This window comes from Cervus elaphus, chromosome 15, assembly GCF_910594005.1.
Source record: "Cervus elaphus chromosome 15, mCerEla1.1, whole genome shotgun sequence".
NCBI lineage: Eukaryota > Metazoa > Chordata > Mammalia > Artiodactyla > Cervidae > Cervus > Cervus elaphus.
Genome location: NC_057829.1, coordinates 53,330,516 through 53,346,693, shown reverse-complemented (window position 1 = coordinate 53,346,693; position 16,178 = coordinate 53,330,516). Strand labels below are relative to the sequence as shown.

General features: G+C 38.4%; 1 protein-coding gene across 9 annotated transcripts in view; it reads left to right on the top strand.

Annotated features, from left to right (window-relative positions):
- The window catches only part of RNLS (renalase, FAD dependent amine oxidase), a 309,200-nt gene that overhangs the window by 268,018 nt on the left and 25,004 nt on the right, over positions 1-16,178 (top strand). The window contains exon 7 of one of the 9 annotated variants that reach the window (XM_043927088.1): positions 15,440-15,578. The exons of 6 other annotated variants lie outside the window; for them this stretch is intronic. In XM_043927088.1, coding sequence (XP_043783023.1) covers positions 15,440-15,502 — 63 coding nt within the window. In that variant the 3' untranslated portion in view covers positions 15,503-15,578. Of the gene's footprint in view, positions 1-1,910; positions 2,457-13,653; positions 13,840-15,439; positions 15,579-16,178 lie in introns of those variants that run through there. 2 more of the 9 variants (XM_043927089.1, XM_043927087.1) reach the window with 2 other exon arrangements.

Below are 16,178 nucleotides of genomic sequence, written 5' to 3'. Positions count from 1 at the left end.
TACTTTATAATACTTTATAAAGTATACTTTTGTATACTTTAACAAAACCTTGGAGGACATGAAAGAAACTATAATTTAATATAATAAATTAAAACTGTGACTTAATTTTTAAAAGATTATCTGCTATGTTTATGATAGATGATATTGCTATCAAGCGACCTCAAGAAATGTGAGAGGATACTTATATCATTTTACATTTGTATCTGAGTGATACTGGTCTTTAAAGGTCCATATCCTTAGTGATTCAAGAAGGAAATAATTGTACCACCTCCTTTTAAAGACAAAATATGGCATATAAATAAAAATATCTATGTAAAGTTTTTATGGTTTTAAAAAACTATGAAAGCATTATGCTAACTCAACCTATCAAGAAGCAAAATCAGCTCCATAATCCAAATAGCATTTATTACATTGCTTGATTTTTTGGTGTGATTTTTAAACAAGTAAATTCTCATGGGTCTTATTCTGCTTCTCTTCATGAAAACTCCGTATGAGGGAGACCAGAGCTGCCGTGTTGTAGTTCATGTGAAACGCACCCCCTGAAGTTGTGCAGGAAAGTGGTTCCAAGTGAGACTGTCTTTATAATAGCTTTGAGTAATTTGGTTTTTTAGGGAGTTTTTGGTGCTTCAGTAGCCAATCCATCAGTATCCAAGATAAATACATTAATCGCCCGCTCATTCCCCTGTGAATGTTTGTTAGCAACATACATTCTAATTTAGAGAATAATTTTTCCAATAATTCTATGCCTTTTTCATCATTTCAAATATTATAAACTTGGTTCTACAAAATAAGTCCTAGACCTCAACTGATTCTCCCTTTTGGCACATAAACAGTACTACATTCTTTGTTGTTGTTGTTTAGTTGCTAAATCATGTCCTCCTCTTTGCAACCCCATGGACTAGATTTTTTGTGACCCTAAGAACTATAGCCCACCAGGTTACTCTGTCCATGGGATTTCCCAAGAAAAAACACTGGAGTGGGCTGCTGTTTCCTTCTTGAGGGGATCTTCCTGACCCAAAGACTGAACCTGGGTCTCCTGTGTTTCAGGCAGATTCTTTACCACTGAGCCACCTGAGAAGCCCAAGTAGACTATATTTGAAACAAAGTATTCCTCTTATCTTACCTCTCAGTTATGTTCCTTCTTCTAGTCAGTCTCCTCCCCCAACACACACATACACACACACACACGCACACACATACATGCACATGCACACACATACACACACACACACCCCTGCACCACAGATTCCCAAACAGTGCACATTGGCTGTGGACATTTACACATCTTACTCCTTCCCTTTGGAAAGCCTTATACCTGCTTCCTTCCCTGGCAAATTTTGATGCTTCCATTAGAACTCAAATGAAATGACCAGTCACACCCTTTTGAAACTTTCTCTGTCCAGTATGCTGGCCTCCTCCCATGTGTTTTTATAGCACCTTGCTCTTCACTCTGCCTTAGTCCTTAGACACTTCCATGCCAGCAGTTGCGCTGAACTGGAAACTCCTTAAAGACGTGACCCTTTAAATTTCTTTTGTATTCACCTTGTCTGGCACATAGCAGGTTCTCAATACTTGGTGAATGATTTCATGAATTTCATTTCCCGCTAATGAAAAACTTCACTGTACTTCCAACTGATTTAGCAGGTCATAACCTATTAATTTTGAAGTTCAATACACTTCTTATTATCTTATCAAATGACTGAAAATGTAAACATTTGAGAATTTCAGTGTGAACACTTGGGCAAGGGGAAGAGTTTAGGGGTCTTAATCTAGTTTTCCTTGCTCATTATAAAACATCTTGATTTCTTCAGGTAAAGAAGCTTCCCCAGGTGGGCAATGACATGATAGCAGAACAGAGCACTGAATGTCAATTGCAATTCTTTTTCTTTCTTCTTTTTTAATATTTTCAGGTCACAAATGTGGCAGCCAACTCTCTTGGTCAAATGACTCTTCATCTCCAGCCTCTTCTTGTGTGTGGAGGGGATGGATTTACTCAGTCCAACTTTGACGGCTGCATCACTTCTGCCTTATGTGTTCTGGAAGCTTTAAAGAATCATATATAGTACTGCCTGTATTGTTATTTTTCACATGTACTTTGGGGGTTTTGTTTTCACAATTTTCTGTCATTGATTATTTTGTTTTCTATTTTGTTGAGAGAAATTACTGGAAAAATTGTTCTTTACTGGTTGTTATTTTTCACGTGGAGTATAAAATCAATTTTATAATTTCAGTAGTTACAACTCCTACAAGAATGAAAATTCCTTGTACTTTATACTTCTCCACTTTTCTGAATTGCCATGTCTACCCACTCCTTGTTGGAGGCAAAGTAGTGTTTAAGGAAAAACAAATAGCTCTCCCCCCAAATTATGTCAAAGCCAAGTAACAGTTCATGTTCACAGACCTTTGTTGTCCTTTTGAAAATTTCAGTCCCAAATAAAGAATAATCATTATCAAGACATCGTGATAAATCTTCAAGTATATCCTTGATTTGATATTTTTGCAAATTGCTGAACTGCAATATTTCTCCAAACTGTGGAAACAAAGGGTAATTTTTGTTTCTCATTTCCCTTCCAAGTTATTAAATGCTCCTGAATTGTAGGTCACATATGTCATCATCTCTAAGAACGCAATTTGGAGGGCAGCTTGACTGACAAAGAAATGCCTCTTCAAGTTTTCAGAAAATAACCAGATTCAACTTGACTTCCCAAGTCACACAGTACTTTTTAACCTTAAAAAATCCAGCCTTAATGGGAAAGATAAAAATTAAATAGAAGCTGAGAGAAATTATATTGATCTTTACCTTGTGCTATCTCCTGTGGCTAGTGCTGTTACTTTTATGCCCTCTCCAGTGTGTGCTGTGGCATTTAGACTGTGTCAAGTTTAATGAATTTAATACAAAAAAAATTTACTGAACCAGAAAATAGATGCACTTAAAATAGTTCAATATTTGCCAACTTAGCGGTTCAGCATATCACCCACATGCATCGGTGACAACCCATGACTTGCTGGCTCAAGAGAAATTGATCCCCAGCCTTCTGAACAAGGTACTTGTTGCTAATTTGGAAAGCAAACTGGTGAGTTCCATTTTGTCATTTTGAAAGGAAAGAAATCGTCACAGCCTCTCACATCATTGCAATCTCTCAAACTAAGAAAAGTTCCACAAAAGACCCCTTAGCTTGGTGGTATTTAAAATCTCACACTGACATGCCCACTATCAGGCATACACATACACAGGCATGGGCAGAACTTGTTTATGTAACTACAAAGTGGGGTTTTTTCCTATGGAATGGTCTTATACATCTCCTACTTGCAATCAATTGATGGAAAACTGAAATGCCTACGTGTGGTTAATGTCGGTTATTTTTGAAAATATAGAAAGGAAAAGGGAAATTAATGTGATCTCTTTTATGATACAAGGAAAAATATTGAGATTTCTTTCATCATTTTGGCCTATATTTGATCAACATTTGTCTTTATTTTGGTTATACCCTTAAAATATGGTAGCAAATATATTCAATATATTAACTATTTTGTTTTTAACTAATATGATTCTGGAGCCATCTGACTGAAAGCATCCTAAAGCTTTAAAGCAATGTTTATTTGTTTCATGAGTGTATATATTCCAAAGAAGAAAAAAATATTTATAAAAGTGGGACGTGTTGCTTAGAGAAAGTATCCTAAGCCATTACAGATGAGTTATTTTTTATTTAAAATATTTTTTAATGTGAACCATTTTTGAAAGCCTTTATTGAATTTGTCATGATATTCTTTATGCTTTATGTTCTGCTTTATGTTTTGTCCATGAGGCATGTGGGATCTTAGCTCCCTGATCAGGGATCAAACCCACACCCCCTGCATTGGAAGGTGAAGTCTTAACCACTGTACCACCAGAGAATCCCACTAATGAGTTTTAATATCTGTTCATTCGAAATGTGTTTCCCTAATAATTGTGCATCTGCTCAGAAAAGACTGTAGCAATATGAGAAAAGATATACAACCCTGCTTAGTATATAGGTCATTGTTACTTTGCTGATTTAATCATTTGAAAACTCATTTTACATTTTGATCCATCTCTGATAGAAACAGACCAATTCCCTGATGCTCAAATAAGGAAAGAAAACATATCAAAAGCTTGTGTTCTCTATCTTTATTTACCTCTTCCTCTTTAAAAATTGAAATAGATATGGGACTATCTTGTGCTAGAAGCCATCCCAGGGGCCATGAGATTCAGATGGCCGGATGCCCTAAAAGACCCAGGGCAAAGGTAGCCGAGTCCCCTGGGAAATACGGGTCAGTACTTTTGGGAAAAGGGTGTATGTATGTCGGCTCCCACAGTACTTCCAAACAAGAACTTTTATTAATCAAACACAGTCAAGAAAATCTGCTCTGTTTTGAAAGGAGCATATTCAAGTGAGAAACGGCTTGAGCAGTGGGGTGATTTAATACTTGTTAGCTGATAAATATAGCCTTTGCTGGAATAAAACTATACGATGCAGGGTTGAAAAGCTTAATTACTAAACTGTCTATGCACGTCTTGTTCAGGCAGCGAGGGTGACAAATTATAGCAGTCGAGTAGTATTTTTCACCTTTGGCATTTCTGAAGGGGAGAAGTATGTCTAAAAACATCGAGAAAGTAGTAATAATCCCAGACCAGATATTACTGAAGGGAAAAAAAAGACATATTATTGAGTCACCAAGTCTTCTGTGCAAAATGCCATCAGCCCCACCCCTACGCCTACTTGGTACCTTGTTAAGTAAAAAGAACAAGGTCAATTTTACATTTATCTGATATTTTATTCTCATCCAAGTATATGTGCATGTGTGTGTATATATATGCTTCGTGCTCTGCTCAGTTGCTTGGTTGTGTCCAACTCTTTTGTGACTCCATGGACTGTAGCCCACCAGGCTTCTCTGTCCATGGGATTTCCCAAGCAAGAATACTGGAGTGGGTTGCCATTTCCTACTCCAAGGGAATCTTCCCGACCCAGGGACAGAGCCCGCATCTTTTTGCATCTCCTGTATTGGCAGATGGATTCTTTACCACTGCACCACCTGGGAAGCACAATATATATAAATTCTGGCGTTACTTTTGAAAACTCAGATATTGATTCTCCCATCAACTTGAATAAAAAGCAGCATTGACTGCTTTATATTTTAGAAAAAAGATTATATATAAATAAAACATATATATGTATATTTCAAGTACATCTGTATATATATATATGTATTTTTTTCCATCCTCCTAATATCTTGTAAAATAAACAGAGCAGGGAATTATTATTCACATTTGACAAATGAGGAAACTGAGGCCCAGAGCTTGGCCAAACAAGGTCACATCATCAAATGCAGGACAAGAACCCAGGCTTCCCATGACCCATTTCTATTTACGTGGCACCACGCTGCTGCCAGATGAACATGATAATTAAAGCTGAACTGAATATTGGTTGGAGGTGCAGTCAGCACCATGTGGTCCCCTTATTGATGTTTCATTTCAGAGAGCTAACACTAATCCTGATGTGATGTATACAGGAGTCTAATACGGAATATAGTCTCTGTAGGTACTGACTAAATGATTTACATCCCGTTATTTTCATTTGCTGGTTTATTTCCTTCTTTGGGGGGCACTTGCTGTGAGAAATGGTTGCCTCCTAATGACACTGAATTTCAACCCAGCAGTAGCTGGTTAGCAAACAGGCTCCCTCTGCATTCAGCCTTTCCTTCCGTACTCCTCTTTGTCTCTCCATTCCTTTTGTTTCATTCTGTCCTCTTGTCAGTTCCTACCATCACTTTCTCCCCTCCTATTTTTTTTCCCTCCCACTTCTTACCCTGTGTCCAATTCTCCAGTCTCAGAAATCTGGAATATAAATACAACCACATTATGATTCATAGCATTTGTAATTTTTTGCTTTAATATAATCTCTTTTTTCTACAGTTCAAAGCAGTCAATCCTGCTTTTTATTCAAGTTGACGGGATAGTCATTATCTTGATTTTTCCAAAATAATGCCAGAATTTAAAACGGTAGCTTTCCAAGGTCTCAGTGCTAATAAACTAAAATATGGTACCAGGCTCTGTGGTGGACATAATGGAATATAATTAGCCATCTCCACCTAAGATGCTGGTTAGGGGAAGACAAGTCCCATAGAGTGGGAGGCAGTAATCGCAGGCAGTAGATAAGATACTGGGAATCCTAAGAGGAAGAACCATGTTTCCTCTCGAGAGAGAGGGTCTCCAAACAGAAGCAGGGATCCATCAGGAAAATAATTCTGGCAAAATCCCTCTGCTCCACGCCATAATTGGGCAGCCCTGGCTGCCTTTAGGAATCCAAAGTGTATATCAGAGTGGTCAGGAAAGTGAGTGCTTTCTGTGGAGAAGGCTCAGTAAAACACAGAACGTGGTCTCTGGGAAAAGGAAGGAGCCTCAGCCAATCTCAGACTAGCTGGTGCAGGACTGAGTTGCTGTATCCTCTCTGGGATGTCCTTGTGTTTCAGCCAATATCATCTGGCCAGGTAAGCCAGGAATGGTTGAAATGGTACTATGTCCTGTGTTTTCTTCTCAACAGACAGAAATTGTAGTCTACTTAAGAGTTCACAGCAGAATCTATCAAATGTGCCTGCTAAGGAGAAAGAATTTCCAAAGAGAGTGTTCATTGAAAGGCACATAGAATCATCTTGGAATGTCTAAGTTTAGAGGGCCTTGGAGACCGTTTAGACCAGTTCTTAGCCATCTTGGATTTTGAACCTACTTGAGAAGCTTGGGAAAGCTATGAGATTTTCTCCCAATAACAACAAAAATAAGGATGCACATGTGCAAATAGAATTTGCATACCATTTTAGAGCCTACTGGCTAGCTGCTTATTTTTGTAAATAAAGTTTTATTGGAATACAACCTTGCCCACTTGTTCGTGTATCATCTGTGGCTGTTTCTGCATTACAACAGTAGAGAGGAATGTTTGCCATAGAGACCATATAGCCTACAAAGTAAAATCGTTGCTATCTGGTCTTTTAAGAAAAAAATGTGCTGACTCCTGTTTTAGGAGGTTACAAACCCTCCAAAATCTATTTTTAAACACTGAAGGGGGAGCTCCATGGACCTCAGATTAGTAAGCTCTAAATCTGCATCCTATCAATTTATGTAAATATAGGCTTATCTTAGATGTACACATTTGGTCCACTACTCCTTGATCCCATGCCACATCGTAAATCCTTTAATGCAAGCAGTACTGTTTTGCACATATCCCCTGGAGTTAAATAGATCTGTTTTAATCCAGACTTTTGCTCCTCATTCTGTGGCCTTGCAGTTAAACAGCTACACAGCCCCCTTCATTGTTGAAAACTGAGTTAATGGTAGCTGCCTTGTAAGATTGTTGTAAGGCTTAAATATACTTAAAACCTTAGCAAAGTGCTGGACACATAGTAAGTGCTCAATAAATAATAGCAATGATGGTGATGATGATGATAAAGGGAATAAGAGTAAGGAAGAAAATGTAAGCAGATCCTGTGCCTCAGAGACCCCTGCAAAAGGCAGTTTCCTCTGCATTTATGTAGGACACTTAGGAGAGTTGATGGTAAGAAATTTGTTCATTGACTAAATGCTGATAAAACTCGGAAACTTAACAACTCTAGAATCTCAATACCTTCATGAAACAAAACAGTAGGGTCTGCCTGAGACCAGGTGTGGGCCACTTTCTCCTTTCCTGTCATAGCTAATAAGTATATGCTTGGGACAAAGGGTTTGCTCTAATGTGGTCCTTGGAAAAAAACCAGGATAGGTCATGACCAGAAGTAGGGATAATGTAAAATAGAAGTGTTCTCTGTAGTGAATGGTGTCTTCTCCTTAGCAAGTATGTGTGCTGAATGCAAAGAATTGCATGCTTGGATTGGATTCTGCTGAAGATTATTTACTTATCTCTGAAATGCTGTGAAAACTGGGAGTGAGTTATTTCACATTCTTGACATGTTTGGCTAAGTATGCAGATTCATTTCCTGTCCCTGGCCTTCATTTTAAAAAGCTCAACTCCTGGTAAATTCTGTGACATCCTAAACTTACCACTTTCTAGATGTGTAATCTTGGACCAGTTTCTTATATCGTTGAGCCTCAGGAGCTTCATCTATAAAATGGGGACACTAATTTTTCCTGCCTTAAGGTTAGGGATTATTTGAGTGTTTTAGAATATAATATGTAAAGTGTTTAGCATTGTGCTCTGCACATAGAAAATAATAAATGTTAGCTGTTACTGTGAATCTCACTATTAGTGAAATGTGATTTAGGAAAATATTTCTGTCTGATAACCATCACACCATCTATAGGTAACTTTAAACCTAGCTAGGAAGCCACTTTATTACCTGTAAAGCTCCTGGGGACTGTATTCAAATGCCACCATAAGTTTGGCTTCATTTAAACTAAATTTTTGTCAGAAATTCTTATTGACTCGAGTAAATGAGTGAATAAATGCTTTATGGTTTATTGCTGTGGTCCTTAATATACCTTGCACAGCACACTGTTTTTCCCCAGCCAGTCTAGTCTCCCTACTCTTGTGATACCAACCACAAGTGTACTGACTGGTTCTGTATCTACTTGCCACCAAAACTGGCAAGATCAACACCATCAGGGCCTGGCACATAGGAGGTACTCAGGAAACAGATGTTGATGCAGTGAATAAATACATTCAACTGATGAACATTGCTTAGTCTAATTTCAACAAGTACCAAAGAAAAACATTGCTGATACAGAATCATCCCACAGAAGAAAAATGTACCAACCTTATCTTCAGTGTGCTGGTGCTGAGACGCTCCGTCGTGTCTGACTCTTTGCAACCCCATCACTGTAGCCCACCAGGCTCCTCTGGCCATGGGATTCCCCCGGCAAGAATACTGGAGGGGGTGCCACTTCTCAGGGAATCTTCCCGACAAACCCACGTCTCTAACATCTCCTGTATTGGTAGGCAGATTCTTTACCACTAGTATCACCTGGGAAGCCTTATCTTTGATAGAGGAGATAGTTACAAAAGTACCTACATGCTCCCTATTTGGTCTGTATCCATTAATAGGTGAGTTCAGAAAGTCCCTGCTTTATGCTCCCTCTCACTTTGGGAAGTCCTTATTTGGAGGCGGGGGAATATGGGAGAGCTGCTCTGTGTTTGAAACTGCCTAATAAATATTGCATTTCACTTTTCATTTTGCCTAATGTATAAAGGTTTCTGCCTATGAAGCCAAACATTTGAGCAAAGAATGCACGAGACTAAAGAAGCCTGATGAGTCTGTTTTACGTTTCTTATGAGAAACTGAAGTCATACACATTGAAAATTATTAAAATTAGACAGCTGAATTATCTGAAGAGGGGAATTAGTGGAATTTCAATTTAAAGAATTATTAACTAGAAATTCATTTTTGCATCAATTTCTGCACTTTTTCCTTTCCAGAATACTTGGTTCACTTCTTTGTTCTTTTCAGTGCCCCTGGTGCACATGGCATATTAAAGTCGGGTGAATCTTGCAAAGCCTTGGAATCAGGATTTCTTTAGAATGTAGTAAACTCTATTGGGAGAGGTTTTGTATGTGTGTGTCTTTTTTTTTCTTCACTTTGGAATTCCCCAGTACCCAGAACAGTGCTTGTCACAAATTGAGTGACTAATTCAAGAAATTTAGACCATCAGATTTTAGGAAGCTGCGTTATATAATTAGAAGATGTAGCAAAAGAAATGAAAAACCAGAAGTCTTTCAAGTCCAAAAAGATACCAAAAAATGAAAATGAAAAAGCTTTTGAGTGTTACTTATGTAAGTTCCAAAGACAAGAGTCATGTCTGACTTATCCAAAATATATCCCCCAAACCTAGCACAGAGTAGGTCACATAGTAGACCCTGAATAATTTTTTATTGAATGGATAAGTGATTGAAAAAAGGAAAGCTTATGTGAAAATGAGTGTTAGATTCTAAAAAACCCAAGAGAAAAAATCCCAGAAATACATTATTTAAAATGAGCCATCTCTGTGTAGCTGTTGTGTTTGTGTATACACACGTGTGCTAGAGTGGGGAGGGGGGGACAAGGATGTTTTTCCTGTGCAAACAACCAACGTAGCTTCTGTGGCAGTGTGTTCTGCATTGTGGTTTATCATCTACCAACAATGTGTAAGCAGGGTTTATTGAATCACATTTGTATTTTCTTGGTATTCTCTTTATTAGAATTGATTTAAAGGTGACAGGCTTTAGATCTAGTGTAGGATCCACTTCTACAAGTCACCAACCTTAAACTCACATAGTACGTTTTAGCCATTAAAATAAACCATGTGTATTTACTTTTTGGAAAACAAACTATTTTCTGCAAACCAAAAGATTGTCCTAAAAGTGTTAATACAGAGGTCATTGTGGAGAAAAACAAAAATTGGCAAGTGTCACTTCATTGAGAGAAGTGTATTATCCAGGGTGAACAGTACTGTGACGAATAAGCTCTGTATTACAGGAAAGAGCTGAAAGAATGTCTATAACCAGGAAATCTGTTCATTTAATAAACCATATTAATCATAGCAATAATAACCTTATAATTATTTCAATAAATGCTAAATATGTCATAAAATTAACATATATAACTGATAAAACCAATGGTAAACCCATAAGAGGGGGAAGCTATCTTAGAAGGATAAAGACTATTTTAAAACTATAACAGACATCACAATTAAGAACCAATTACTAGAATTATCTGCATTAAATTGGGAAGACATCAAAGATCTCTGCATCAATGTTTTGAAATTTCTAGGGAATGCATTAAGGCATGGAACACACTTAAGAGATGTGAACACTAGAAAAGAAAGGTGAAGTGATTCCTAATTTCTGTCAATATGATTATACTTCTTAGAAAACTCAGGTGAACTAACTTTTCAAATTAGTAAGACACTTCTAGTCACTACTAGAGACTACTACTAGTCACTACTTTGAGTATTATAAACACTCAAAGGCCAGTAATTTTTCTATATGTTAATACAAATATATCATATATATTTTTATTAACAAACAACATAGAATACAAAAACATATCTCCAGGAAAATATATCTAGAATTTATATAAGGAAATATTTATTAAATTTTAATATATTTTTAAAAAATTGAATAAGCAGAAATATATACCATGTCCCTGTAGGGGGATACTGAATATAATGAATTTTTCCATTTTCCTCTAATTATTCTATAGATTAAACGTAATCACAATGGGATTTTGTTAATATGAAACAATAATTCTAAAGTTCATCTAGAAAAAATTAATAGGTGACAGTAACTAATAAGTTTATGAGCAGGCAGGCCATAAGTATTGAACTTACCATATATTAAGATATATTATAGAATTAGGTAAATAAAGCAATTCACTAATGATCCTAGAATTGACATAAATAAATGGAAATAAAGGCTATAAACGCACTTAATGTAGTGAAGAAACATTACAAAGCTATTGAGAAAAGAAGACACATGCTACAACATGGATGAACCTTGAGGATGTCATGCTAACTGAAATAAGCCAGTCACAAAGGACAAATAGCCTATGATCCCACTTATGTAAGGTTCCTAGAGTAGTCAAATTCACAGAGACAGAAGCAGTGAGTAGTTGCCAGGAGCTGAAGGAAGTGGGGGTGGGGAGTTAGCGTCTAATGGTACAGATGGAAAAGTTCTGAAGGTGGATGGTGACGATGGTTGCAGGATAATGTGAACATACTTAATGCCGCAGAACTGTACACTTGAAAATGGTAAATTTTACGTTGTGTATATTTTACCACAATTTTTAAATAAGAAGTTGATATTTGTTACATTTAAAAAAAGGAGTAGGAGGAGAGCATTTACAAACCAATAAGAGAAGCATGAGGCCCCTTCTCTCCAGCAGAAAAATAGATTGATTCTATTTTTCCCCCTTACATCCTATTTAACAGAAAAGGCCAAAAATGGGAGAAAACACACACATATATGAACATTTTTCACTTGGTAAGTAATCAAAATACAAACCTATGTATATGTATATACATATATATGGGTTTCTCTGGTGGTTCAGACGATAAAGAAACTGCCTGCAATGCAGGAGACCTGGGTTTGATCTCTGGGTCAGGAAGATCCTCTGGAGAAGGACATGGCAACCCACTCCAATATTCTTGCCTAGAGAATCCCATGGACAGAGGAGCCTGGTGAGCTACAATCCATAGGGTCACAAAGAGTCAGACATGACTGAAGCAATTTAGCATGCACATACACGTATATATGTATACACATATATATGTGTGTGTGTAGGGTTTCCCAGGTAGCATTAATGATTAAAAAAAAAAAACAAAAAAACCTGCCAGCCAATGCAGGAGATATAAAGAGACACATATTCTATCCCTAGGTCAGGAAGATCCCCTGGAGGAGGAAATGGCAACCCACTCCAGTATTCTTGCTGGGAGAATCCCATGGACAAAGAAGCCTGGAAGGCTATAGTCCATAGGGTTGCAGAGAGTTGGACACAACTGAGGCAACAGCACGCACGCATGTATATGTGTCTGTTCACGTTTGCCTTATGAATAAATGAAGGAATGTAGGTTAGAAACCATAACAAAATGCAATTTTTCGTCTATCAAATTGATGATCTAACAATTACTAACTTCTAAAAGGAGAAGGAAATGGCAACCCACTCCAGTATTCTTGCCTGGAGAATCCCATGAACAGAGGAGCCTGGCAGGCTACTCTCCATAGGGTGGCAGAGAGTCGGACACTACTGAAGCAACTAAGCACAACTTCTAAAAAGAGATCAAAACTGTTAGAAGTTAAAATGTTCACAACCTCTCTGAAAAGTAAGTTGGCAACAGGTATCACATTTTTAAACATGCTTTTTTGACTTGATAATTACATGTCTAGGAATCTATCTTAAACAATCCAGGATTCAGATAATAATTTATATTGTTGTGTGTTTATTTAAGTATTAGTTATTATGATAGTGAAAAGCTGGAAACAACCTAAATAAGCACTAATAGGAAATGGCTGAATAAATTCCAATAGATCAAAACAGTGGAATTTAATTCAGTCGTTTGAAAATGTGCTCTTCAAGCATACTTGCCCGTCTGGAATAGTTCTATGATACAATGTTAAGAGAGATCACCCCAAATATGCAACAATAAATTCAGAATGTATTATGGTCTTCATTCTATTAAAATAAAAAGTGCATATCATGTGCATTTGTGTGTGTGTATAAAGTAAAATATACTAAAATCTTAAAGTTCTCAGGGTGGTGGGATTTTGAATGATTTTTATACTTTTTCAGTATTTTACAAGGAACAGACAGGCTGCCAGTTGATCTTGTTTTAAGGTGCTCCAGAGGGCAGAACCAAGACCAGTAGCATTAGGCAAGCAACTGGAACTAATATGAGAAAGAAATTTCTAAGAAGCAGAACTTCGTGCAGCAGAACTCTGAGGGCTTCTTTCTGCTTTCCTGGGACACGTGGTCACCAACTAGAGTATCCCACCAACTAGAGAGGTCACAGGAACTGTGCTGCCCAACCCCAGCTGAGTCATAGCACCTGGGGGAAGGCAAGGGAGGTGGGGATTGAGGTGATAGAATGCAGATTCCTGGGTCACGCATACTCATCTATCTGAGCTGAACGTCCAGGACTGAGGTCTGGAAATTTGCATTTTCTTTCCATTTCTCCAGAGGATTCAGAGGCAATCAGATAATTTCTGCATTGGAGAAGCCACAGATTAGAAGATTTACGGTTGCTTCCCATGTGGAGACTCAAAGCAAGCCTGAGACTCAAAAGTCTGGAGATTTTCTGACCCAGGAAATGCAGATGTAGAGAATGGACTTGTGGACACAGTGGGAGAAGAAAACGGGACGGACTGAAAGTGTGGCATTGACATGTGTGCACTACCATGTGTAAAGTAGATGAGTAGTGGGGAGTTGCTACATAGCCCAGGGGGCTCAGTGTTCTGTGCTGACCTAAAGAGGAGGGGGAAGGGCATGGAGGGAGGCTCCAGAGGGGGAAGACATTTATTTTTACAGGTGATTCACACTGTTGTACAGCAGAAACCAACACAGCATTATAAAGGAATTATCCTCCAATTAAAACTAAAATAAAACCCAGAGTAGCATAGATAAAAAGGGAAATATGAAAAAAAAAAGGGGGGGGGGGATATGCTGGATGGGGCTGGAAGGGAGGATGGAGTCACCTGATGTTCAGCACTGCCCAGTGCTTAATAATTTAGGCATTTAACCTCTGGTCTAGGGGCCCCTCACCTTGTAACCCAAGTGAGAGAATTTTCTTGTTCTTAGAAAAATGCATACTAAAGTATTTGGTAGTGTGAAAATCACTCAGTTGAGTCCAACTCTTTGCGACCCCATGAACTATACAGTTCATGCAATTCTCCAGGCCAGAATACTGGAGTGGGTAGCTGTTCCCTTGTCCAGGGAAAATTCCCAATCCAGGGATTGAACCCAGGTCTCCCGCATTGCAGGCGGATTCTTTACCAGCTGAGCCACAAGGGAAGCTCAGTAGTAATTTAGTAGTAAAGGGGCATTTTTTTGTCTACAACTAACTCTCAAATAATTCAGAAGAAAAAAAAATTAGATATGGAGTTGAGAAAATGCAAATGTAGCTAAGCTAGAAATTTAAGTAAAAGATAAATGGACATCTTTGTCCTATTTTTTAATCTTTTCTGTAAGCTTGAAATTTTATTAAAATAAAATGCTACCCCATCAAAAAAGACAATTTAAAGACAAAGCAAACATAATGGTAATCCATAGTCCACTTGAATCTAAATCACCAAACATGCTTTTTCATTCATTCATTTATTCAACCAACATGGATCAAAGGCTTATTCTGTACCAGGCTCTCCATTCAAAACACTTGGGATGTATCAGAGATCCAGCACTTTTCTGCCCGCACACTAGTCACAGTAGAGTTTGGTTAACATAAAATGCAGATTCAGGGGACTCGAGACTGAGTGCATTAGAATCTCTGAAGCAGGGACCAGGGATCCATAATGTACAGAATTTCCTGCAATGTTGCTTATATACATTAATGCTGAGCTATTTTTCAAAATATGGACTTTGATCCATAGTGGTTTATAATAGCAATTTAGTGAACAAAGAATTTTTTTACATTAAGATAACAGAAAAAGAGAAAACAGAAAAAGAAACTAAGAATGCTGACACATGGTAAGAGTCATTATTATTTTATAAAACTTTGGTTTCCATGCCCTTGACTCACTAAGTAAACTGGGTTTCATGTAGAAAACCACTGCTAGAAAATATATGTAAAATATATCACGTCTTTTTTCCTCTCTAGCCCCTGTACCCAACAGTTCTCCCTTAGTCCAGATCGAGGGCTATTGAGAGCCTGGGGCACATTCACAGCCTTGAGAAGCAACAGGCCGTTCCGGGAATTTGACTCACTGACCAAATCCCTGGCGTGACGGCACTTCCTTTTCCTTCTGCGTAGGGCCCAGAGCCGCACTGTCCCACAGATGGCAAAGTCTCCAGCACGTCACCTCACCTCTTTTGAAGGACCCGACAGAGCATGGCATGCGGTCTGTCCTGGCACTTGGTGGCAGAGATAGAGCCACCACAAGAAAGGAACTTCTGAGACTGAATACTTCCACCTCCCTGGATGCTTTTTTGAAGAAACGAGAACAGAGCACACAGCATAGCCCCTTTTCCAGACCACAGTGCTGGGCATTTAATTCAGGCTCCTCATGTCTGGTTGAAATCCTATGTAGCCCATACTTTCTGACCCAGATGAGACAGAACGGTTGTCTTAAATCAAAATGAAACAGGATGGGGTTAACAAACCCACATGAAATGCGCTGAGGACTCCTCTCGGGGAGCCCAAGAGCCTGCTGAGCTGACCAGACCAGGGACGTTCCTGTGGTTGACTTGTGAGCTGGCCACGCAAGTTTTGTTGTCACTAGGAAGAGAAATCCACAGGCCAGTTCAGCAGAAATGGTCCCTTGGCTCCAGGGAGGGCGGCCATAGGTGAGTCATCAGCAGTTCAGAGGCCTGAGAAAGGCCGCTTTCATCTCCGTCTCATGGCAAGAGGAGTCTCTCTTAAGGAACTGAAAATGGAATTACTCAAACAAAAAACTGCTAACCTCACCAGGACAATTCGTTTCCTGACCCGAGTATGGGAATGGCCATTGGTAACCACCCCCCCTCAAAATGAATGTGGCTCATCAGAAAAG